General features: G+C 34.5%; 1 protein-coding gene and 1 non-coding gene across 6 annotated transcripts in view; both read right to left on the bottom strand.

The window, feature by feature from the left end:
• The window catches only part of ATP2C1 (ATPase secretory pathway Ca2+ transporting 1), a 117,246-nt gene that overhangs the window by 36,652 nt on the left and 52,949 nt on the right, over positions 1-27,645 (bottom strand). For all 5 annotated transcript variants that reach the window (XM_028518264.2, XM_028518266.2, XM_028518265.2 and 2 more), the window contains 9 exons: positions 26,680-26,796; positions 24,128-24,217; positions 22,105-22,140; positions 18,494-18,555; positions 17,999-18,107; positions 6,867-7,022; positions 5,667-5,735; positions 4,621-4,696; positions 2,111-2,177 (listed from right to left, as the gene is read on the bottom strand). In XM_028518264.2, the coding sequence (XP_028374065.1) occupies positions 2,111-2,177; positions 4,621-4,696; positions 5,667-5,735; positions 6,867-7,022; positions 17,999-18,107; positions 18,494-18,555; positions 22,105-22,140; positions 24,128-24,217; positions 26,680-26,796 (782 nt within the window). The remainder of the gene's footprint in view (positions 1-2,110; positions 2,178-4,620; positions 4,697-5,666; positions 5,736-6,866; positions 7,023-17,998; positions 18,108-18,493; positions 18,556-22,104; positions 22,141-24,127; positions 24,218-26,679; positions 26,797-27,645) is intronic.
• LOC114502164 lies at positions 6,172-6,275 on the bottom strand. The gene has a single exon (XR_003685018.1). It is a non-coding gene; the product is annotated as a U6 spliceosomal RNA (small nuclear RNA).

Here is a 27,645-nt window from a genome sequence, read left to right as displayed (position 1 = left end):
AAAACAACCAGAACTGCCAGAAAATCAAACTGTATGGAAGTCCGACAACCAGGGAGTTGAAGAAGAAACATTCATCCAGACTAGTAGGAGGGGCAGAGACGGGCAGCCAGGCGGGGAGAACTCATGGCAAGGCAGCAGCTGGAGGACCTGGGTGGGCAAGGCGGTGGCTTGCAGACTGGGCATCCCACATTTGGTGCAGATAAACCAGGAGGAACTAGGGAGCGAGACAGACCTCACAAACCCAGGGTCCCAGCACAGGGAAATAAAGCCTCAAAACCTCTTATTGAAAACACCTGTGGGGGTTGAGGTGGTAGCGGGAGAAACTCCCAGCCTCACAGGAGAGTTTGTTGGAGAGACCCACAGGGTCCTAGGATATACACAAGCCCACCCACCTGGGAATCAGCATCAGAAGGGTCCAATTTGATTATGGGAAGCAGGGAAGTGTCTGAAGACCATCCGACAGCCAAGGAAGTGGCACTGTTCTCTCCTGAACCCCTCCCCCACATACAGCATCACAAGGCAGCAGCACGGTTGCCCCGCCCTGGTGAACACCTAAAGCTCCGCCCTTACTACATAACAAGCATGCTGAGACTAAAAAAAAAAAAAAAAAAAAAAAAAAAAAAAAAAAGGGCCAAATGAAAGAACACATCAAAGCTCCAGAAAAAATACAACTAAGCGACGAGGAGATAGACAAACTGTCAGATGCACAGTTCAAAACACTGGTTATCAGGATGCTCCAGGAACTCACTGGGTACTTCAACAGCATAAAAAAGACCCAGGCAGCAATGAAGGTTACATCATGTGAAATAAAGAAAAGTCTACAGGGAACCAACAGCGACAGGAAGGAAACCAGGACTCAAATCAACAGTTTGGAGCAGAAGGAAGAAAAAAACTTTCTACCAGAACAGAATGAAGAAACAATTTTAAAAAATGAGGAGAAGCTTAGGAACCTCCAGGACAACTTTAAATGTTCCAACGTCCGAATCACAGGGGTGCCAGAAGGAGAAAAGGAAGAGCAACAAATTGAAAACTTATTTGAAAAAATAATGAAGGAGAACTTCCCCAATCTGGCAAAGGAAATAGACTTCCAAAAAGTCCAGGAAGCTCAGAGAGTCCCAGAAAAGTTGGACCCTAGGAGGTACACACAAAGGCACATCATAATTACATTACCCAAGATTAAAGATAAGGAGAGAATCTTAAAAGCAGCTAGACAAAAGGAGACAGTTACCTACAAAGGAGTTCCCATTAGACTTAGACTGTCAGCTGATTTCTCAAAAGAAACCTTACAGGCAAGAAGGGGCTGGAAAGAAGTATCCAAAGTCATGAAAGGCAAGGACCTACATCCAAGATTACTCTATCCAGCAAAGCTATCTTTTAGAATAGAAAGGCAGAAAAAGTGCTTCCCAGCTACGGTCAAGTTAAAGGAGTTCATCATCACCAAGCCTTATTATATGAAATGTTAAAGGGACTTATCTAAGAAGATGATCAAAAATATGAACAGTAAAATGACAACAAACTCACAGCTATTAACAACCGAAACTCCCCCCAAAACAAAAACAAACTAAGCAAACAAGTAGAACAGGAATAAAATCACAGAAATGGAGATCACATGGGAGATTATCAGTGGGGGAGTGGAGGCAAAAGAGCAGGGGAAGGTACAGAGAATAAGTAGCATAAATGGTAGGTAGAAGATAGAAAGGGGGAGGGTAAGAATAGTATAGGAAATGTAGAAGTCAAAGAACTTATATGTACAACCCATGGACATGAACTAAAGAGAGGGAATGAGAAGGGGTGGCATGCAATGGGGAGAGGAATAAAGGGGGAAAATGGATGACTGTAATAGCATAATCAATAAAATATATTTTAAAAATGCAGTAATGGGTTGATAATACCAGACATCTAGTATGGGTTTTCTCCACTGTCATATACATTGTTTTTAATTTTCCTAGAGTTCATTTCAATGTATGAATTCTGAACTATTTTAGTAGAGATATTATACCCTATGTATTCACATAAAACCTTCACAATGGAATATAAGCTATGCCTATCAGAGAAATAAACACAAGAGACTTCCATTTATTTAAAAAATCAAACAAACATTAGAACTTACCTCACACTAATAGTAAACATTTCCAGGATATCTTTTCCTAGTAGCCAGCCAACCAACATGATGATACCTGGAACAGAATCGAACAGCTATTTTTCTTTTTTACATAAAATGACTTAGGCATAGAAGTGAGACAATAACATGCTAAGGGGCAGAAAAATATTCCTTAATACTGAAGGGAAAGTGTATCAGGAAATGATTACAAGAGTTTGCGAAAATCCATCACACAGGAGAGATTCAAGTTAATGCTGGGATACGCTCATGTGCACACATACATACACACACACTTTACCTTTTGCTGCCATTGCTGCCACCCATCCCTTCAAACAATATCTGAGAGCTCCCAGTATGAGAAAACAACACCAGTACTTTCATACAATAGGGAGAAAAAAGGTCACATAAGACATATAGGTCCTACTTTTATTTCAGCTTTGCAAAAATAAACCCTGGAACTTTACTTCTCATAACTCAATATCCAGACATTACACATTAGGTTTGTACTACAAACAATGAACTACTTAGGACTTGGCTCAAAGAGGGATCGATTTTACCTAAGATCTAGATAACTGCATTAATATTTAAAAATTACTACTTTTATGGCATTTAAAAATAAAAAAGCCAACATAAATGAAACAACTGATTCTATATTCTCTGCTTTAACCTTTGTCTTTGAAAAACAAGGGTGCACAGGGTACACTACTGGTTTTATGAGGAAAAAACAATATAATCAGAGTTTTAATAAAGCAACTTCAAGACTGTATTCTAGATCAATATAAACATTTAAACAAGTTTCTTCATCTTTCTGTAACTACAAAACAATGATATAGATCGTGACCTTCTAAGATCCTATCCCAAATACTTTCCTAACAAAAGAAATTATATCCAATGAATTAATACCATGGGTCAGCAAACTACAATGTATGGGACTCCTGCATGTTTTTTAGAAATAAGGTTTATTGACATAGCCACACCCATTTGTTTTGTATTGTCCATGGTTGCTTTCGTGCTGATGGCAGCATTGAGTATTTCCAACACGGACTCTATGGACCTAAGGCTAAAATATTTACTATCTGCCCCTTTTCCAAGAGAAGTCTACTAATCCCTGATTTTGATCTTGACCCTTACCCTAATTCCATATACTATCTTAAAGAGAAAAATGTCTAATGCATTGTATTAAAACCAAGTAATCATAAAGTTAAAAAGATTTTTATCCCTAAGTTTGAAGTCGATTCATGATACCACATTAATATAAACTGGAAGATTTAATTAGCTAAATACTTTTCAATTTATGGAATTTACTATAAATCTGTTTTTAAAATTTTTTTTAATTCACTATAAATCTTAAATAATCAGTAGCAATAATCAAATGAAGGAAGCTCTGAGAACATAAGCAGTTAAGCAAAAGGAACGAAATATCTTCCTACTCTCTATGTTTATGATACAGACAGAATAAAATTAATATTCATATTTAAGAAACTCACTGAATTCGTACAGTGGAAATGCTGCTTTAAAAATTCATTATTAATTTAAAACATTAAGCTAGCAAAATAATTAAAATAATTATCATGAAAGAATTAAAGGAGAAATTCCAAAATTGATACAACTGCTTAATAGATTGGCAGGTCACAAAAGTGGAGCAACACATATTTAACAAAGTGTTCAGTTACTCTAATAATGAATTCCGAAATAAAATGAGAAGTCTTTTATTCACCTGCTAAGTTAATGATAACACTGGAAATACCAGGGGAACACTTTGTAAAGTATATGATTGTCTAACCACTATGCTATACACCTGAAACTAATATAAAATATTATTAATGTAAACTGTAATTTTAAAATGTTAAAAAAGAATGAACATCTAAAATTTAAAAAAAATTAATAACAAAGGAAAGAGATACTTTTCCCCTGCTGATGAAGGGTACTATTTGGCAATATAAAACAAAAGCCTTTAAAAACATGCCAAAAATTTAAAAATTCCATGGATACTATTTGGCCCAATAACTTTACTTTTAAGAATTTATCCTAACAAAATGAGAGGTGTTTACAATAAATACCAGCACTAAAGAATCACTGACATTAATAAAACTCAAAAAACCTAAAGAAATGTCTATGAGAAGTCTGATGTATGTTTTAAATGAGCGTCTATTTAATGACAACACGTTTGTGATAGGATATGTGAAATAAAAAGGAAAAGCAGTCCATAAAACAATATAATCACATTTTGTTGAAGACAAAAAATACCATGTATATAGAGAGGCCCTTTAATTATAGGAATTAAACAGAGTTCTGACTTATATTTGTAGGAAAGGACAATAGCTGAGGGTTAGTTTTCTAACTTTAAAAAAAGCAGTAATAAAGCTAAAATTGAGTTCATTAATTAAATGAATAAATTTATGTATGTATGTATGCATGTATGTGTGCATCTAAATTCCCTCCTCCTTTACTCAAAACCAACCAACCAAAAAAACAATCTAAGTAAATATATGAGATATACATACTCACTCTTCTCTTACCTATTATACCAAAGGAGTAAAAGGAAAGTTGTTTTCCTAAGAGGTCCATGCTCTTCTGCAGAGGGGTTTTTGGTGCCTTGACAAATTAGAAAAGAGTGTCACCACAATGAACTAAATTCAGTAAGATATACTAGGTGCCAGGGACTATGCTAAGTGCTTGACAGACCCATGCTGGTGCTTAACGTATCCATGGCATACACAGCTCTCTGTTAAGGTATATACTAGCCCCTTCACTAAGGAAACTGAGGCTTACACTTTAAAAAATCTGTTTATGTGAAAAGGTCTATGCTTTCTATGCCACACTTTGAGGAAAAATCTGTTCTTCCAATCAATTTCTCCAAGACTTCATTACCATCAGCTGCCCCTCGCTTTTCTCATCGTTCTCCTTTCAATATCTACAAACAGGCATGTAACCCAAGTCTTTTCATCCTGTTGGCTCTCTGGTTTGCTAACTTCCCTAGTGGTCTCTTCACTGGCAAGCTTCTTAGAATGGTTTATACACTGCATGATGTACACTGAGTTTGGCAGGTCATCAGAGAATCCAGAAGAGTTAGGGGAAATATGATATTTATAGAATGCAACTTCTTTTTTATATATAAGGAAATATCTTAAATGAGAAAATAATCTTCAAAAATCCTTAAACAAGAATATCTTCTAGATTATTTTACTTTGTAATTTTTTCCCATTACTTGGAATTATACAAAGTTGGGAATTTTGACAGAAAACATGTTCTGAGGAACAAGTATACTATTTAATAATCTTTAAAAGTAACATAATAAAGCTAATATTTCTCAAAAGAATTAGCCCTATAAATAAGCTATAAATGTTTGTATCCCATAAAAAATGAGTAAGTATCAAAATGTTTTCGAATATTAGCAATGCCAATTCAAGCCCTTCCAATTAGACTTTCCAATGTTTTTAAGCATAGACAACTGAGTGATATTCTGAAAAATTTTACTGTCAATAGTACATAATCTACCAATATTCTTTTACTACGAGAAAGAATGTCAGATTTGAAATTAATGCATCATTAACAAAGTACTCACTTCTTCTGCTTGCATCATCTTAAAAACCTCTCCAAATTCAGAATTTTCTCCTGTTCCAATGACAATACCCTAAAAGGAAAAACAGGAAAATATATTTATAATCAGATGGAATCAACCTTCTCAATGAAAAAAACAAAACTCTGCCCTGGCTGGTGTGGCTCCAAGGTTTGAGTGCTGGCCTGCAAACTGAAAGGTCACCAATTTGATTCCTCATCAGGGCACATGCCTGGGTTGCGGGTCAGGTCCCCAGCTGGGGGTGAGCAAGAGGCAACCAACCAACTGATGCTTCTCTCATACACAGATATCCTTCTCCCTCTTTCTGCCTCCCCTCTCTCTAAAAATAAATAATAAAATATTTTTTAAAAAAGAAAAGAAAATGCTATCAAAAACAAAGGAAAAAAACAAAACTCTTCATTCCATTTCTCTAGAGCCTTGCCTACAACTAAGTTATCTGACATACTTTTATCCAAGTTTTACTTACTAAAGTTACACTTTTTTCCCCTTTTAAAATATGGAATGCTTCACAAATGTGCATGTTATCCTTCCAGAGGGTCCATGCTAATCTTCTCTGTATCATTCCAATTTTTATTATACAAGCATGTGCTGCCAAAGCAAGCACAAATTTACACTTTGTTGTTATTAAAAATTATTAGTATTTACATCTTGTGATACAAACCTTAAAAACAAACATTTCATTGAATTTACTTTTGACTCAATTTGGAAGCCCATCTTTTGTTTACATTAATATTTCTGAAATTTGAATCTTATACTCATTAGAGACATTTAATGTAGAATATTTTTGTCCCCAAAATACAACTGACTGCTGCCTTTTATATATGTGAAATATTAGAATGCAGAAACAAAATATTTGCAATCAATCACACATGAATAATATATAGTCAGAAAATGATAGCCAGAACCATATTATTAAGTTCAAACTTAGTAATGAATATGTTCATAAGTCACTGTTTCTATCAAAAAAAAAAAATGAAAGCAACAAGTACTGAGAATTATGCCTTTAAAGGATCCATTATCCGGTAAATGGCAGAACTGTGAACAAACATCCCTTAGAGAAATAGCTTCTCATCAGCTTTACAAATAGCTGCCAAGGATTAAGTCTACATAAAATTAGTAAAAAAGGACTGAGAAAATGGTTGAAAACAAAGGAATTGCTATTTTTGGAACAAGAAAAAAAAATACCTTTGCTTTGCCACATCTGACCAGTGTTCCCATGAAGGCAATGTTACTTCTTGATGCAAGATCTCCATTAGTTGCAGCCAGTTGAGGGGCTGTCACCTTGGAACAAGGTGTTGTTTCTCCTGTCAAGCTAGACTCATCAATGGAAAGATCCACAGCCTTGGGAAACATAAAGCATTCCGTGACATTCAAATATGAAGACTCTCTGTGCTACATTTAACATCTACCAAGTTTGTAACCATCACTTCTTCCTTAAATATCCCCTTTATATTAATTAACGTAATCTTTTATCATATCCATTACTCTGAAACAGAAGACCAGAATAAGTACAACCATATTTAAAAATGAAGTTAAGTCAACAAATCTGACATACAAAGTAGAATGCTGTACCATGAGACAAGACTACCCTAAATATGAAAATACAACTAGAGGAGACCCTAATTGAGACTTAATTTTGTATACAGAAAACTCAACTCTCCCAATAAAATATTATTTCCTAATTTTGCCATCCCCTAAAGTTCTAAAAATGTGTTTAGCACACTAAAACCAACCATAAGGGAAAGAGAAATACAAAATAAAAGGTATACAAGGTACTGAGAAAGAAATCATTACATCATTTGGGGCTCAATTTTCATAGAGTTCTTCCTGTTATATATCCCTATATTGATCCCAAAGGTACATTAGTAAGAATCCAAAATGTATATAAAGGTTATAAGCTTTAAATACATAAATGTATATGTAATTCCATGAAGACTATGAATATTGTATTATCTTTCAACTCTGCAACAGAGTTTAATTCTGACAGTTTCACCCCTAATACAATTAAGTATTCACCTACCCAAGCAAGCAAAAAAAAAAAAAAAAAAAAATCACCATTTTATGTGGAAAACAATGCAGATGTGACCTGGCCCTGTTTCTCAAAATACGGCCCAGAAAACAAGAGATACAAGTATGTTAATAGACATATGTAATGTGATACATGATTGATAGGGTATTTACAAGCCCTCTAGCTAACTTTGATACACATTCCAGTTTGAGAATCAAACAAATGATGTTTCCCAAACATCTTTGATCCACTTTATTTCAGAATCTCTTATTCAAGGGTCCTTGGGACACTCTTTGGAAAACTAAGACCTAGCTCATGAGTTTACTCATTTTATAGGTTCACTCACTCACCCAATGAACATTTACTGACTACCCTAACTATGGACCAAGCCCTGGGCTAGATCATGGAAAGGAAACAAGGAAATGAACCTGGAGCAATTCAAGGACTGTGCAGTCTCACTCTCAATCAGGCCTCTTGACTGACAGTTCATACTACATACAAAGTACTCTCAACTTTAAATCCTGTTTTTCTTTTTCTTTTTTGGTGGGGTAGGCGAAAGAGAATCTCCTCTTTTAAATGGCTCATTTTTCATTAGCATAAGTACCTTAAAACTCTCATAGAAAATAATTATTTAAATTGGTTCACGGATTCTTTCTCTCCATCTATACAATAAAACTGTTTTAATTTGATCGATGCTAATGATTTCACTTAACAAATATTTACTAATGCTTATAATGAGCCAGGCCCCTATACTCTTATCTCACACAGTAGGAAACAGCAGTAAAGAAAACAAAGTTCATGCCCTCACCTATTCTTCTAATGAAAAAAATGACTTGAAAAATAAACAAACAAGAGTATATACTACAATGCCTGGCAGTGGGGGAAAACAACGAGATAAGGATGAAGAGTGACATTCTAGATAGAAGAGACAATATCTCTCAAAAGTACATATCCCTTTTGCAGAGTCCTGATTTACTTTAGGGACCAAGGCTGGGCCATAATTAAGGAAAGAAGGATTCTAGACAAAGGGAGCAAAGAAGATGGAGGCAGGAACATGCTTGGTGTGTTCTTGTGCTAGGCAGATATATAACTCTGCAAATATAATGAATAATTTACATTAGATCATAAAATTTTTAAATGTTCAGAATGAAAATAAATTATATAATTCCAAAAAGAGCAAACTGTACTAACATTTCCTTAAAGTTTAGTGCCATGCGAATGTGATGGATTTTAGTATTAAAACAGGCTTATAAAAAGTATACCTTAAAACACAAATCAATAGTCCTTTACTCTTTAAAAGGCTTCCCATTTTATATAATTAGGTATGCAAAGATGAGCCAGGTACACTTGGGTTCATCACTTCAACACAGCTACAAATTAAACAGAAAAACGGCTGCCGTGTTCAAAGGCAATGGAATTTTTCTTTACTAAAGAAACATTTATTTCTCTTTCCAAATTAGTCTTAGGACTGTGTAACTTTACACACTGACACATTTATTACCAAAATAAGGGGGGAACGTTAGGTCTTTCTTAAAAGATGATTCTAGTACTAAAAACAATCATCTGATGGCTCATCACTTACTACCTGGTAGGTATTATGCTACATTCCTATGCTAAGTTTTCCACTAACAATTACTTAGCTACTGACAACTCCAATAAGGCAAGTACTATCATTATTATCCCTATTTTACAGACACTTTAAAAGGTTAAGCAACTCAACATCATAGTAAGCTATGGACATGAAACTCAAATGTTGACAAATTAAGTCCAGTTCATCTCAATTACTTAGCAGATCAATTTGGAAATTATTTCTCCTCCCCAGTTTTGTAATTACTTGTAAGAGAAGTAGTTAAGCAAAGATACATTTTTGTCAATTACAAAAGCCAACAAAGCTTATTTAATTAGCAATCTCCTCTTCAATGCTTTTTATAAAAATCAGAACTGCATGTTAATATTCTGAGCTCATAATTAGAAAAGAGACCAGCTAATATTTAAAAGCAAACAAAACTTGTATACATCTACAGAATTCCTTCTCTGAGAAAGGTAAAATTTATCCTTTCCCACTGAAGACTTTCTATTTTAAATGTAAATCTTAAATATGAATAAATACTAACATTAGGTGGTTGTCTAAAGGGACAAAGAGTATAAAAATAATCTGACTTGTTAGAAAAAGGAAATGCATGCCTTCATTGTCTCTGTCAGTTACCCAGCTCACCAGTGTCAGTCAGCCTTGCAGTATAAGAACCATTTAAGAGAGTAAGAATTTTTGTTCAGATCAGATTTTTCTGCAGAAAAAAGGTATATTTTTAGCAAAAAAAGCATTCAGTCTTGTATGGTATACAAATTGATAGGGAGGAAAAAGAGGCTTTGGATCCTTATCTTTTTTCCATACAATTACAAATTCATAAAACTCAAATTATCAAGAATATATTATCAAAACAATCTGTCTAAATCATACAATCAATGTAGCAAACTACATAGATCTCAACCGCCTACTGAACGAGAATATTATTCTAAGTTACGAGTTATTCTCTTATGATGATTGCAAGAGTTTTCATAGGAAGCAGCTTTGAGGAAGTGAGGGAAAGGAAGACATTTCAAAGAAGAGTAGTATTTAATAAATTAGGCAGCCTATTACAATTTAACAAGTTCACAATTTAATCTGAGACAATATTACAGTCATTTATTCACTACATTCATGAGAGAAAGGTAGGATAAAATGAAATAAAAAACCAGCCAGCTTCATACCTTCCAGCCAAAAGTTTAAACATTAAACCTTCAGAAGAGCTGTTAATGAATAGGAAACTGATAATGTTTCACTTTCTCTTCATTTTTCCTCAAGCATCTTTGTGTGAATAAGATACTGAGTTGGCCAAAAAGCTTGTTTGGTTTTTTCCATAAGAAGGCCTTAGTATTGCTTAGTTGTCTTCACTAGAAACAATTTTGTTGGATTGTATTGTGACAGCTGTCATATCAGCATGCATTTAAAAAATAATAAAAACTTGTGAACTTTTGTGTAGCCATTTAATATTGAAGATAGAAGAAAATACAGAACATCTACAGTATATTATGCTTTATTATTTCAAGAAAGGTAAATACATAACTGAAATGCAAAAAAAGATTTGTGCAGTGTATGCAGAAGGTACTATAACTGATCGAACGTGTCAAAAGTGATTTGCAAAGTTTCATGCTGGAGATTTCTCACTGGACAATGCATTCTCCACAGCCCAGTAGATCAGCTGAAGTTGACAGAAATCAAATTGAGAACAATCAAGGATACATCACACAGGAGACAGCTGACATACTCAAAATATCCAAATCAATAAAGCTACTGGTGAAAATGAAAAATGTATCTTTTATTTTAAGGAAAAAACTAAATGAACTTTTTGGTCAACCCAAGACAATGCAGTTTAAAAGTCAGAATATAAATAAGAATCTAGATGTATATATAATCTACAATCTGAGTATTTAATACCTACAGAATAAAAACGGTTGAAAAAATTCTGAGAATTATTCCTATAAAAATTAGGCAGAAAGTGAATGTCCAAGTCACAAATGTTTCCTAAAAAACAAAAGTGGCTAATTTTAACTGTAGTTAACATGGAACAATTCACTGCTACAAATAAATTCTCAAACTAAAGAACATCTTGGTATACTGTATGCTGCAAGTCAATCACCTCCCTACTCTAGACTTAAAAATAAATCCCAAAAAACTTCCCTCAGAAAACCACCTTCCAAAATATTTATCTCCAGCTGACTAATTATGATAAAATTTCTTACTTTTGCCCTCAAAAATAAGATTCCTCATATTTATTTAAATGAACAAATAGGCAACTAAGAATTATTCATGAGCTCTAGCTTATTAACAATCAAAGCCAACCAAATGCTACAAATTACTGAAAAGGCTACATGAAAGGAATTCATCCCATGATAAATGCTTGCATAAATTACTAACTTTCTGACTTAAGTACACATATTCAAGTTAATCAGGTCACCAGTAATTCAAAGGCCAGAACTCAGTTATCAATGATTTCTAAGATATTTCACTAAGACTATTAAAAGAAACCAAATTTCAAAATAGGATTTATTTTTTGTAACAGTTCTTTTCTACCAACATGAAATGAGACTCTCAAAACAGAGGCTAATTAAGTTTTACTTCTAACCTTCCCATACTGTCTTTTTAAATTCAAGTGACTTAATGAGAAAAAAGGTTTTTCTTCAGCATTTTAAACATGAATAAATAGCATTCCGCAGCTCACAGTGCTTTTAACCACTGAAATATAAAAATCAGACAACAAAATACTAAGTACAGCTCAAGATCATACTATGTAAGAGAACAAATATACCCAGTGCTCTAAGACTGGAATGGTTGTCTGGGCTGTGTAATGGTAATACTGTTACAGTAATATACATCAAGTGCAAGCAATTATACCGAACAGTTTTAGTGAACAAGAATGTTCCTAAATTCCAAAAATATACCATACACCTTCAACATTCTACTCAATTTCTCTCAGCAGCTAATTTAAAATCTCTGCTAAGTTGTTCTTTTTTACAAGTCTATACATAAGTTTAATAATTCAGAAACTTTTAAAAGCAAAGTTTCAGTGATAAATCACAATAAGAGGGGGAGCAACATACTCTAAATCAATTTATCAAATTTACCTACCAAAAGAATATGTTGACGTCAATATAAAACTTACAACTCAGGAAAAACGTCAAAGAAAATAATGGAGTAGGGCACTCAAAGAATTGGTCCTTCCACTAAAACAATCATAAACTGGCAAGAATTGACAGAATCAACTCTCAAATCAAAAAAACTTAAAGCTACTGCCCTGGCTGGGTGACTTGGTTGTAATGTTGTCCTGTAAACTAGGAGCAAAGTTTTTGTATGCTATTGAAGTAATGTTAGTATCAATTCAAAATGCACTGTTCTAAATTTAGGATGTTACCTGCAATCCTCATTGTAACCACTAGAGAAAATAAGTAAAGGAAATGAGTAGTTAATCAAAGTACACTTTAAAAAAAACTCAAAAAAGAGGAAAAGTGAAAGAAGTGAGTATAAAAACATAACACATAAAAAACAACAGCAAAATGGCAGGTAAAAGTCCTTCACTATCAGTAATGACTTTAAATGTAAATGAATTCATAATTGTGTGACTCAGTCATACAATGGAATATTGCTTGGCAATAAAAAACAAAAAGTACTGATACATGCTACAACATGAATGAACCTTAAAAACATATTAATTGAAAGAAGCCAGACACGAAGATTGCTAAAAAACAGGGGTTTTCGTTCAGGAGTGATGAGAACATTCTACAGTTAGACTGTGGTGACAGCTGCACAATTCTGTATATACTGAAAACCACTGAATGGTACATTTTCAATGTCTGGACTGCTTGGAATACGATTATTTCAATAAAGTTTTTTTAAAAAAATTATTTTTATATGTAGTGGATGGACTAGCACTTAGCTAAAAATGCAAAATCTCAGCCCCATCCCAGACTTACCAAAATAAAACCAGATGATGTCTATGCACATTATAAGTTAGCATATACTGCCCTAGAGTAATTCTGTCACATTAAGAAAACTGAGACCTAAAAATATTCAGTGACTTGTTAAACTCACATGGTCAATTCACTTCATAAGCAGACACATTTTATATTTTGAATCACATTTATTTGCAAGCTGGTGTCTCCCAGTAGAAAGAGTACAAACTGTGTAGTTTTCTTTTTCACCTGCTACTCCTAACATGTTATACACAGTACTCAAATATTTGTTAATGGCTAAAATGGCTTCATAACACAGACCGAATTCTGAAGACAGAGAAGACATTTTGCCTACTTAGCTTCATTACCAAAATAAGTACATTTTAAATATCACAACATGCTTATATTCTAGCAATGTCTGAAGACTCTTTTTTGAAAAACATAACAAACCAAATCAGAATCTAAGTTTGCCAGAATATTGTTTTTCACTGAGTGAATGGAAAATGTATTTTGTAACTAAGCGGTTACATAATACTCTGACATTGCTCCACTGATGGAGATAACTCATTTAGAGGAAGCTTCTTGCTAGTGGTTCTTTAATAGTAGTTTGCAAGAATGTGAGCCTTACAGAAAAGGACATGATGGCCAAGTGCAGTTGTATTCCTTCAGTTCGTAGGTAGCCAAAGTAGAGTTGTTCTCATTCAACTCATTATCTTTGGTTTTCACTTGTCCTGAGAACTAAGAAACAGGAAGGAACAACCCTAAAGACACTGGAAGGTACTGAGAGTCATACTACTGTCCTATAACAAAGTAGAGAGATGCATGAGATAAGAGAACTCACTATTCTAAGTTTAGACCTCTGAGTTGCCTCAGTAGAACTGAACTCCTAGCATTGTTATCTTTCTGCCCAGACTTTTATGGTCTGATAATCTAGTGTCATAACAATGATTAGTGCAGGGTGGGACAAAGTAGGTTTACAGTTGTCTGTATGGAAAATAATAATCAATAAATAATAACACAAGAATAAACTCTGTGTTTCACATATGTACAATTATAAGCCTACATTTGCCCCACCCTGTGTGTGGCTCTCAGCCACATAAGTGGTAGTTCTCTAAAAGAAATTTGACACATTCATAAAATCATATAAAATTATTTTTTTAAAAAGACAATTGTACCCAGTGTCTAGATATTAAAGACAGTTTCAAAGAATGATAAGGGCTAACACAAAGCACATGAGCCACAGAAAGAAATGTCAATGGAATTAATCATTCAGAATTTCAAGGGAAAGAAAATCTTGCTACATTTCAAACAATGTTTTGAGCTTAGAAAGTTACAACTCAGAAAGTTACAAACAAAAGAAACCTTCTTTTCCTCTAACTCTTACACTGTTTTCTCTTATAAGGAATTCTTTGTTCACATATTAATATAGACTTTACTCAGAACAACATAGAAAATATCTTGCTTCCAAAAAGGCAAAATGTAGTGTTACACAGGTATGCATAGTCCATAATATTGCCTCATCTAAAGCCCTTGTCTGACCAATCCATTGACTACCACCAATTAATGGGCCAGGGGTGCCTTTTCTCAAATACTGTTAAAAATTAAACTTAAAACCCCTAGGAAAAAAGTGAGAAACATGCTCATAGCTCAATTTCTCTAAGTTTTATTCTCCCAACTCTAAGGCTTCTAAGCTGTTAAGATCACTTCCACCAATAGATATGGGCACATTCTCTGGTTTTGAAAAACTGACTCAGGCAAAAAAAAAAAAAAAAAGAATTTCTCAAGTTACCAAATTAGTATTTTTTTAAATGTCTACAAATGACAGCCTCAGCCTGTTATGAAATAAACTGTGCCCCCCTAATGTTCACGTTGAAGTCCTAATCTCCAATGGGAGGGTAACTGGAGACGAGGCCTTGGGAAATAATTAAGGTTAGATGAGGTCATGTGGGTGAGGCCCTCATAATGCAATGAGTGGTCTTATAAGAAAAGAGAGAGATCACTCTTTCTGCTGTTTGAAGACACAGAAAGAAGGCTGCAAGCCAATAACAGAGTCTTCACCAGAAACTGAATTCTGTCCATCCCTGACTGTGGACTTCCCAGCCTCAGAACTATAGGAAATAAATGCCTGTTGTTTAAGCCACCCAGTGTATGCTATTTTATTACAGCAGCTTGCACTGACTTAAGTCACAACCTATGAAAAGATAATGCACTCAAGTCACTGAATATGGTGACAAAATCCTACTGAAGGCCCAGACAAGATTTACAGTCAATATTGGAACCACTGAAATTAGTGATAGGAACCCTAGAGTTGCAACATGACAATGCTGAAGTGGCAACCCTGGAGTTGGGTCAAGTGCACAAGAAGAGAATTACATACTTTATGAGGAATTAATACTATCCCAAGACTAATTGAGGAATTTTCTTGTTTCCTTTAAATCCTAATAGTTTGTTTCATGCAGGAACATCAAATGACCAGCTGGCCTTACAAAATAGTCCAAAGATCACACCTCAGCCAAATTCAGCAAACAACACTCCAATAAGCCAATTTAATTCCAAAAAAAATCTGTGTATAGTAGAGAAATCAATTTTATAAGCCTTATTATGTCTTAAGTCAGTACATCTAAATTTAGAAGATGCAGGAGATTTTCTCTAATCTTTTAGGAAAGTAATCTCAGTCTACTGGGAAAGTAGTTGCAACAGCCTGCTTGTGGTACCAGGTAGAAAGTAAAATAAATAGGGCAGAAAAGGGATAGAGGGAATCAAAGATGTTCAACTATATACAGAGAAGTGGAAAAATCCAAATAGCACTGCCAAGCAAAACATACGCTGATGAAGTGTCTGAAAAATTAACACAGAGGGAAAAACAATCAGAACTAATAAATTATTTCACAAAACATATGCTTTAATATTTTTAGCATCAAACTTTAAAAGGTAAAAATTCCCTGTTACTGAATTTATAGTAAGTATTCGATATATAATTGCTGAGTGAATAAAATATGTATTAATCTGAAAAGTTTTCTCCCATTTGCACATGAACTTGGAGATGATTAATTCACAGATCAATTTACCCTTATTTAAATGAAAACCCTAAAACACTTTCCATCCCAAATGGTGCTTTTAAGTTTCTATGTCATTATACTGTTCAAATTGTTCAAATAATGAGAAACACCCACTGAGGAAGTCTGTTTCTGAACTGGAAGACAAGCACTCCAGAGTAAATGATGACATAAGCTCCATGAATTTAAATTAGGGAAGGGAAGATGATTTATACTAAGTGACAATCCCTATCAAATCTAAGGAAGAACAATCCAAGGTCTTGTCATAAACTAAATATTAAGGTGGAGGAAGGGAGGGAAAAAATGAATGAAAAGATACAACAGAAAGACCTATCAAGGAGAGAAAAAAGGTAAAAAAGTAAAATTAATAACATTCCCAACCTGACATCTAAGGATAAATTTTAAGTATTTGTAAAAAAGACCATTATTTCAAGGTTAAATGAAGTTTGTTATTATACTTCAAAAGGTTCTTCAGGCTTCCCATACCCTCTGTATAAAACACTCATATTTTGGGATATGGTAAGTTTTCACAGACTGATAGCTCTATAGGTGTTAAGACACAGCCGATTAATTCCTATAATAGATGGTACTGGAATGCTAATGGGCTGTGAGGGCCTCATAAACTAGCTGCCCAACTCCATTTTCCATCCCTTTAATCTGTTCTACACACTGTGGCCACATTAAGGGTAATATCATTTGCCAGCTGCCTATGATCTTCAAAGCTAACTCCTAACCAATAAAATCTAAAATGGAGTTTTGTATCCAAGGCCCTCCTGAATCTGATTCCACCATACATTCTCTATCCTAAACATAGTCTAGTCTAGCCCCATATTAAATACTGACATACACTACAGTGATCTGAGTAACGTTCCTTCCTTGTCTTCTCCATCTCCGTCCAGTCCCACCCTTCAGTTATTGCCATTAAAGCCACGTTTCTGAGGTATTCTCTGATTTTGCTCAAATCAGAAGTAACCACTCCCTTTTGTAAATTTTTATACTGCATTCTTAGTACTTCTCTTACTCAACAAGTTCTATCTAATTTTATAGTGAGAGATTTGTGTACACAAATAGTATACTAATTGATTAAAAAATTCTATATATGTCACTTTTTAAATCAGAAAACCCAATGTACAAATCAGTTATGTGTTAATTCTTAAAACTGTTAATTGTCTAATCTTTAATTTCCATCCAAGTATATTCACTTCTCACAAATCATAAAATCTGTGGTCAAAGTATCTGTGTCTCACCCTTCCAATTCGTAGGCTGAAATCCTAACCCTTAAGATGAAGGTATTAGGAAGTGAGATCTGCCCTGGCTGGTGTGGCTCAGTGGACTGAGTGCCGGCCTGTTGACCAAAAGATCGCCAGTTCAATTCCCAGTCAGGGCACATGCCTGAGTTGTGGGCCAGGTCCCCAGTGGCGGGTGCATGAAAGGCAACCACACACTGACGTTTCCCTCTTTCTGTTTCTCCCTCCCTTCTCCTCTCTCCAAAAATAAATAAATAAAATCTTAAAAAAAAAAAAAAGGAAGCGAGATCTTCGTATAAAAAGAGACCCACAGAGTTCCTCAGCTGCTTCCACCAGGTGAGGACCCAGTGAGAAGAGAAGGCATCAGCTGTGAATGAGGAAGAATGAGCAAAAGAATTCGACCATGCTGGCACCTTAATCTTGAACTTTCCAGCTTCCAGAACTATGAGATATTGATGATAAGCAATCCAGTCTGTGGAATTTTGGAGCAGCACAAACAGACTAAGACAACAAACTTACCTCAAACAAGCGCAAGTCAGCAGGAACTCTGTCCCCAACGGAAAGACAAACTGTATCACCTGGAACCAAGTCTCGTGCAAGTGTATGTTCCAATTTCCCTTCACGCACACTGTAACATGAAACAGAAACAACCGTGGCTCAAAAAGAAAGCCATGACACTATTTTAAAAACTGATCTCCAGTGGGTATGCCTAAGGAAAAATAACCTCTTGGTCTTTTTGTGTAGCACTGTCCCCACAACGGTGCTTAGCACATGGTTGTACAAACACAAATACATCTGTTGAACAAATCCATGCGTCTTGGCAATATCAAAATCAGAACTTTAAAGTATCAGTAGTACAACGTGCTACACTGAACAGGGCGTGAAGCTGTTTAATGTCAGATTAATGACTTCTATCTTATGTTTAACAAGTTTGAGACCACAGTGCATTATCCCACTAGTACATTCAGTTTCTATTTTTAAGAGTAGACATCCCTATCAGAGACAGGAACATACCAATGGCATTCTGGTGGCATAAGTTTATTCAGTTCTTCAAGAGACTTTTCTGAACGATATTCCTATGTAAAAAAAAAAGCAGAACAAAATATTAAAATCAACATTTATAAAGAAATGTAAATATGTCTGTTTCTAAGAACATATTCCATATCAAACTTAATTAAATACTGATCTCAATCATTATTTTAAAATTTCCCAATTCTAGACCTGACCAGTGTGGCTCAGTAGGCTGGAGTTCATCCCGCAAACTGAAAGGTCTCCCATTTATTTCCCAGTTGGGACACATGCCTGGGTTGCAAGCCAATTCCCTGGTTGGGGACACGCAAGACGCAACTGATCCATGTCTCTCATGCATTGATGTTTCTCTCCTTCTCTTTCTCCGCCCCCTTTCCCCTCTAAAAAATAAGCAAATAAAATCTTTTTTTTTAATTTCCTAATTCTTATCTTTTCCTTTATGTGCAATTACATTCTGCAAATAAAAGCTTGCCCCTTATTAAATGTTGCAGTGACCAATTTTGTTTATTAAATAGTCCCAATTTTATATTTTAATATTCAGTGTGAAAACCTAAAATCAAGCTATTTATCAGAAAATGAAAAGTGATTAGTATGTCCAAAGAGTATATAATTTTTGGTTATTATAAATTAAGTTCACTGAGCCTTAAATTAATTTTTCTTCTAGTGTTTAATGATCAAAGAAGTCAAAGACATTTAAGTGCAAGCAACATCTGATTTGAGGATTTAGATCCTTGCTAACTGAAAAGGTTTATGGGGTAAGTCTGCTTGAAAAGAACATACCTTAAGCAAGGAGTAAGATGTGGCTTGCCCTACCTTGATAGACACTTTTGATATCACCCTGAATTATGCGTAAGTGGAAATCTGCAGAAGCCCCAACTGTGATACTATTTAGTACATATTTCCATGGGCAGTCTTGCTTCATACAACAATACTACTTCTGTCTCATGACTGTACTTAGCACACCAATTTTGTTTTCCTGTTTAAAGACTTTAGTTGTTTTTTGATTTTTTTTTATTTTTAGAGAGAAATGGAAAGGAAGGGAGAAAGCAAAGGAGAGACACATCGATTGATTATCTCTTGTTGTGCACCCCAACAGGGGAAGGAATCCAGGCATGTGCCCTGACAGGGAATTGAACCAGTGATCTTTCATTTTGTGGGATGACATCCAACCAACTGAGCCATACCAGCCAGAGTCAATCTTTTGGTCTCAGGTGAAAAAGGGAGAAGAAGTAGTGGGAGTGAAAGGTGGGGAGTGTTTTAAAATGACTGCAGTGTTAGTACAAATCAGAATTTCATACCCATCACAATCTTTTTCAAATAAAAAATGCAAAGTTGTATAAGAATAACTTAGAACTAAATCAGTCTTCACCTGGGCAAGGGGAACAAGTGTAACAGTGAGGTAAATCTATAAATATAAAAATTACAAGACATCCCTCCCCAAGGATATTAAGGAATTTGGAAGTGTTATCTAAAAATTCCATAACAGGCTAGAAAACACTCACCAATCTTAGATCCTAGAAATAAATGACATAAAAGCTGCCCAATCTTTACCTCCCTCTTCAGATTTCTTAGCCTTTATTCCTTAAAACTACAAGATACCTCCATTATCAAAATGACCATTTAACATAACACACCACCAAAAACCCGATAGCCATCTTTAATAGATGCCTAAAAGTTATCATTTTAAATTTATTGTAGGTTGCATCAGTATATGACTATATAAAACAATTAGCTATTTTATGGCTATGAGGGTACATAATAGGATGGGGAATTAAATTAAAAAGAGATAGGGAAAAAAGGGCAGATATAAAGTAAATATAAAAAGTACTTCCCTCCTAAAACACAGGTAAAAACACAAATATTAAATAATGATAAAGCACTACAAATTTCTGGTATTTCTGATAGTTTTTTGACAAAGCACTATGACAAGTTCAAGTGACAATACATAGGATCTTTTTTTTAGCAGGTGTTTTTAATTGCTGTTTATAGAATTTTTGTTGGTTTCATAGGTACCTTGGGAGAACGACTCACATCTGTACAAGAAACCAGATCTACCAATCTGAAACTGGAGTCTTCATAAATGTTTTGATTCTTTGAGTTTTCCTTCACTGACCTATCATAAAGATATTTAGTAGATGGTTTCAGCAGCTGCACTTAAAGTGAATGACACACTACCTTTGTGTAAAATTCCACATCGACTATGTTAAAATTGCAATTTTAGCCCTAGCTGGTGTGGCTCGGTGGACTGAATACCAGCCTGGGAACAAAAGGGTCACCAGTTCGATTCCTGGTCAGGGAATAAGCCTGGGTTGTGGGCCAGGTCCTCAGTATGTGTGTGCAAGAGGCAACCACACAATGGGTTTCTCTCCCTCTCTTTCTCCCTCCCTTCCCCTCTCTCTAAAAATAAATAATTTTTAATTGCAATTTTATGTTTGTTTGGTTTATTTTGAGTGTAGGAGCTCTCTACCAAAACAACAAGCTACTAAGGTATTCCACACACAGTGATAATGCTGTAAGGATCCTTAATGAAGAAAGTCATTCCATGCATCTACAGCATTATTAAAGATACAAAAAGGTTCCAGTTACTGATCCAGTGGGTCTTACTGCCCACATGGCTGAGTGAATAGCTGCCTTGAATGATAGCCTGAACAAACTCTGCTGGCCTACCCAGGTCCACCAGCCCTAGGGCAACTTTTGTCTATTTTAAGCAAGAAGATTCCCTAGAAACAGGATCCCTGACAGTACTGATAGAGCTCACAAACTTGCTACAGACAATCTGATTCTAACTGGTTTTTCTACTCTGGGTTTCTATAAAACTAATATACTTACTAAATTAGATATTACTGTAGGATGACAGTAAATATCCAAGGAATAAGTCATGTGAAAACAACCACAATCACTTAAAATACGGTCTTAAGACTCAAAACAACTTCAGGATCATATATATATTACATTTTTCCTTCGACCAGAATAATCCTTGCTTATATCCTTATTAACCATGCTTTAGAACATTTAGTTAATAAAATGAAACCTGTTAACATTGTTCTCAGAAGGTATCATATTTAAATAAACATAAAACTAAGCCTATGTTTGTATTCATGTCTATAATAGTCAATAAAAATTCTGACATTATCTCCACATTATTCAAATTAATTTTTAAAAGGAGTTCCTTTCACATGTTTATTTCACTGTTCCAATGTCTGTGCTAAGTAGGGAGTCTGATCCAGATCAGAACATCCTGTCTATGGAAGAATGAGGCATTTAAACTCTGACTGAATTTTTCAATTGGAAAATTTTTTAAATCCTTATATATATTACTATGCTTTTTGTTTCCATCTTCTTCCATTATCTGTAACACCATCAAATAAAAAACTAGATTTTCTTCAAGCCACTACCTAAATCAAAGCAGTCAAGTTAGTCCCACAAACTTCCCTGGAGAGTTGTTTCTAAAATTATTTCATAAATAAATGATAAATTGTTCTGACCAACATTATCATCCCCTAGTAACTACAGATTCTGCCATAAGTTACCTTAGATTTTTTAAGCAATTAAATAAAACATCATTTTCATGTTGGCAAAACAGGCCACCTACTCACCTGAACAAAGGCAACTGTAACAACGATAAGTATTGCCTAAACAAAACAAAACAAAACAAAATCCTTTTAAATCACACATTATAATTTCAGAAATAACTGTTAATTGTATTTTATTTTTCCACCTCTATCTATAGTTCCAAGACATGTGACACTAAGTATTGAGATCATCTGGGGAAGAAATCACAACTTTGCCCCGCTCTGTGGGGAAAACATTGCATCCCCTAAGACAGCTTCTCAAACTTTTTGATCTCAGGACCCCTTAATGCTCTAAAAAACTGAGGACTAGCTTTCATTTATATAGGTAATATCTCTTGATATTTGCCATATTAAATACTTTTTCAATTACTGTTTTAATTTCTACTTATTAATTCATCTAAAAATAATAAACCCATTACATGTTAACATAACATTTTTAATGAAAAAATATATTCCCCCTCAAAAATAAAAACTGTGAGAAAAGTGGAAGTTTTCAACTTTTTTATTTTTAATGCCTGTCTTAAGAGAAAGCTGTATTCTCATATCTGCCTCTGCATTCAATCTATGGTACTACATCGATTAGGCCAAAGTATATAAAGAAAATCCAGCCTCACACAGATATTGTTGGAAAAAGGAGGAATGCTTTAAAAGCCTTTCCAGATGATTGTGAGTAGTCTTCTTTGCTGCTACACCAAAATTAGGTGTTAGCTACTTAAAAATATTGTGCAGTGTAGAATACAAGACTTTATCAATGAACTTTTCATATCCTGTTATATTAAAAATTGTGTAACCTCATGCTCTGGTCACTTACAAAACACTGATTCACCTGGTTATTCGAATCTTCCAAATGCTAACACATTTTGTAATAGTAAAAAAAATCACATTCATTGAACTCACTACTGATCTCATTAGAATAAAGTCTTAAATACTGGGAAGCTATCTAGCATGTAGTAGCACATAAAAATTTTGCAAAATTCTATCACTTGAAAACTTGAATTTTATCACTGGCAACAAATTTTGACAGTTGTTTTTCTTGAAGTGAAAGGCTCATTTTACTCACTTTCAAAAGAAGTATTTGTTAGTCTAGTCTTAATAACCAGTTTGTTATCAATCATTCTTTCAAGTGAAAGGCTGGTTTAGCTCACCACAATCACCCTTTCTCAAGACAACCACTATACTTCAATATATAAAAGTCCTTTATGTGTACTTTCCATTTACCCAGAATACTAAAAAGGTATGTACTCAAGAGTCAAGATTTAATAAAATCCCTGTTTTATCAAAAACATTCCTAAGAGAAATAAGGAAAGAAAACCATAAATACTAATAGTCTGTTGCCATTGTCTTGAGTCAAGCCAAGGCTCTGTTTTACCAATTGTTGCTTTTGTACCAAATGCAAATATCTACCGTGAAAAGACTGAGATCACCTGGAGAAGGTGATTTCAAATGATGTTTTAGTATCATGAAAATAGTTTTGACCTCACATGTTCCCTGAAAGGGTCTCAGAGACTGCTGGGAGTCCACAGGCAAGGGTTTGAAAATTGCACATCTACATTAATTTCAACTGTGTTCTCAGCCTAATACACTTACTTTAATCAGTGGTTGTACTTACTATAAATTTTTATACTATAATGAAACAAGGGGCAAGGGGAAAAAAAAAGAGGAGAAAGCTTTCAATGAAAGAATAACCTAGCTGGAAAGAGTAAAATCTTACATAGTAAATATAATATATATTGTTTAATAATACTTTTAGTTTCACAAACATGAGGCTTTAGTTCACAGTTAGTCAAAATGTAGTCTCAATTAGAAAGTAAAACAAATTGAAAATTATTATAAAATATTACCAAATTGTTAAATAATTCTTACATGTGCCAATCACTGACCCTTGAACACTTTGGGATTACAACTAAAAGCAAGTTGGATATTAACAACAAAAAAAACCCCTGAAAAAACATTAATGCATTTCTTAATTCATTTTTCAAAATAAAAGCCAATCCTAATTTATATAGTTAACCAACAGTGTAAAACATGAACATATATGTTTCCTTACCACAGTGATACTGACAGCATCATCAAACTGATGCATTAAAACACTGATGACTGCAGAAGCCAGAAGCAGCATAATAAGGGGATTTTTAAACTGAAAGTGAAAACAAACAGCAATTCAACAGTTTTGTATGAATGACAGTTGGGTTCCATCACTGTAAAAGCTTGAAGAAAGAAAAACAAGTCTACATTTAGTTTATTTATCTCTTCAAGTAACAAAAAGTTACACTTAACTATATTTAAGTTACCACTTTATAACATCCCCCTTTCAGATAAAAAGAAAATTAAATATCAATACTTAAAACTAAGGAGTTACCAACTTCTTACAGTGCACATGTATTTCAGTATATTAATATATATAGCTGTTTTGGATTTCTGAAGCTAGAATAAGTGGGAAATGATGTTTAAGCTAAAGACTTAAGTGAAACACTGGGTCCAACACCTAAATTACTAGCTTAAAACATTCCTCAACATTCCTATACTAAGGAAAAGTTAGTGCAGATTACAACTCGGTGGTAGACCCACATACCACAGGAATAGCCACCTAGGGCAGCAAAGAACAGAAAGATGCCCTCCACAGAAGCAGCCTTTTCCTAAGATTGCTTTTCCTGATATCCATTCTGGCAAGACCAATAGTATATAAAGAAACAAGACTACAGTTCCAACTTGATCAGGTAGCACTTAAATGACTAAGCACCAGAGCCACCCCACTTTTTTTTAGTGGGACATCCTATTCCTGAAATGTCAGAACTCTATTGCCAGAATCTCTTCCTCTGATGCAGTGGTGCCAATTGCAGTCAAATCTGCCAAGTACTAGGCTACAAAGAACCCAACCCAGCAGAGAGCCCCAGCCCCTGGATACCACCACTCTGAGGTGAGTGTCACCACTTCCCCCTCCCTTTAGGGCTCCATTCCCTAGTACAGTGGTTCCAACCTTGCTTCATATCAGAATCACTCTTAACAAATGCGCAGGTTCACACCAGAGCAATTAAATCAGAATCTCTGGGCATGGGGCCCAGGCTTCAGCATTTTTACAGCACTCCCCCAAGTGACTTTAATGCAAAGAAGACTACAAATCACTGCTTCTGCAAAATAAAACTACAACTGAAATGTGGTGCAGGGCTGACAAACCACACATTTGACTGAATCAGAGTTCCAGTTTGAATCCAGCTCTTGCCGCGTGTGTGTGATTTTTAATCTCTTTAAGCCCTACCGGTTCTTCATCTAGTAAAATAGTACCTTATACCAAACACTGTGGTAGGATCAACTAAGAATTTATATTAAAGCACTGTGTAAACCATAAAACACTCTTCAGTGTTAGATGTTACCATCACTACTTGTCCTTTGAGGACAAGGCCCATGGTGTTTTTCATTTCCCCTTAAAAAAGCTGTGCCATAGTACTAAGGACACCCCTTGTGGGCTCCAGACAAATGTTTGCAAAACAAATTGTGTTATCTGTAGAGAAGCAGAGTCAACTAATGCTTTATGATTGACAACTAATATTTACTATCAATTGTTGCTTGTACTTAACTACATGATAGGCACGGTTTCATTTCATTCTCACAGCAATCTCATGATGCAGGTACTCTAGCTTTGAAAGAGGATAAAGAAAGTAAAACACGAAATCATACTGCCTAGGGATAAGCTGAATCACTGCAGTTTATAAATCCAGAGGAAACTTCCTGAAGCTCTAGGTAATATGGAAATGTCAGAACATAAATATGCATATAAAAATATTCCATAAAATAAAACAAACACACACAAGGTTCTCTCAATGTCTAAAAATTCAGTATTTCTACTTTAGACAAATTCCTTTGCACAGATAATACTGGTAAATTTGGGTTCATTAACAGACAAGGCCCTTTAGAAAAGTTAAGCACAGATCCTTGTTTAATAAAAAAAAAATAGGAATCTGTGGGTTAAAAGGCATTAGAAGTTTTCCTTATTAAAAAGGAATTTGGTAAAATAACCCTACAATTTGAAAGTTGGCAGTAGAATTCTTAGAACTTTTCACACTAACATAACTTGCTGTCAAGATAAGATAAAATCCTATAATAAGTCCTTCTGAAAAGATTAGGCTATTGATAAAATATTATTAAAAATAGCTATCATCTATTGATAGCTTACTATCTCCTATGATCATTATCCCCACTTATAAACAAGGCTCAGAGGATAATAAAATCATACAGATACTACCAATAAAGGAGAAATATGTACCCAAGAGGTCTGGATTCAAATTATTAAACTTACTAATTTTCTAAGCTGACCATATTACTTTAAAAAATATTAGCATTCCTATAATTAAAAAGTGTAAGTTAGACATCTGCAAAGGAAACTACTATTAACAGTATCACCTCTGTGTAATATGCCCACAAACCCTGGAAGATTTGTATACTAAAACTTACAGAAATTCCAACCTAACAGTATACAAATGGAAAAATTTAGGTAAAAAACATTTTAAAAGATTATTTCCTTTCACAAATAACTTAACAAAAGTAACTACACTGAGAAAAATACATGTAAATTACACAACAGAGGAAGAAATAATATCTCACCTGAGAAATATATTTCTTCCATAGTGGCTCATCTTCACTGATGTCAAACTCATTCCAGCCATGGAAGGCTCGCCTATGACTTACTTCACATTTGTTTAGACCATTCTGAAGATCCGCCTATTACAGTTTACATATAAAAGTTACTGAAAAGGTTGGCAGAGGACAAAATAAGAAAAACACACACGAGTACCTACTGTATGACACATTTATAGGAACTTCTACAACAGTGAGAGCAAATATATGGGGACAGAAAGCACATCAGTGGTTGCCTGGGGCCAGAGGCATACAGGTTAACTGCAAAGGAACATAAGGGAGTTTCGGGGAATGATGAAAATGTTCTGTATCTTAATTGCAGTGGTGGTTACATCTGTCAAAATGCAAACTGTACACTAAATATGGATATGGTCTATCTTACGTAAATTATACTTCGATAAATTTTTTTTTAATGTAAGCAATGAGAGTCTAATGAACAAAAACAAAACAAAAATGGTTTCCTGTGGGGGGGAAAGGAAGAATAGAAACCAGCCACTCTTACAGAAAGCAAAATATCAGTATATTCTAATTATCTTTGTTTTCATTGTTGTTTTGTTTTCTAAAATTAGTTTCTCCAAAAGAACATTAAATGGGCTAGAACAACCTTCCTTGTTCTCTAAAGCCTATCAAAACTTTGAAGATGGTATTTATTACCTTTTCCCTTTGGACAGTGTTATACAGGACAGTATTTTGCCCTGTATAATGGACTCCCATGTATAATGCGCACCCACATTTTCAGCCCAAACTTTCAGGAAAAAATCTTTCATTTTAATTTTTTAATTCAATTACTTATTTATATTTCGATACTTATTTTTTGTATTATAAAAGAATTTCAGCATTTATTTTTGAACATATTATGATACAAGAAATTTTATTTAACAAATAATGACAAAACACAAAAACAGATACAAGGTATTTCAGGTACTACTTATT

This window comes from Phyllostomus discolor, chromosome 7, assembly GCF_004126475.2.
Source record: "Phyllostomus discolor isolate MPI-MPIP mPhyDis1 chromosome 7, mPhyDis1.pri.v3, whole genome shotgun sequence".
NCBI lineage: Eukaryota > Metazoa > Chordata > Mammalia > Chiroptera > Phyllostomidae > Phyllostomus > Phyllostomus discolor.
This window is presented reverse-complemented; position numbering and strand designations above follow the sequence as displayed.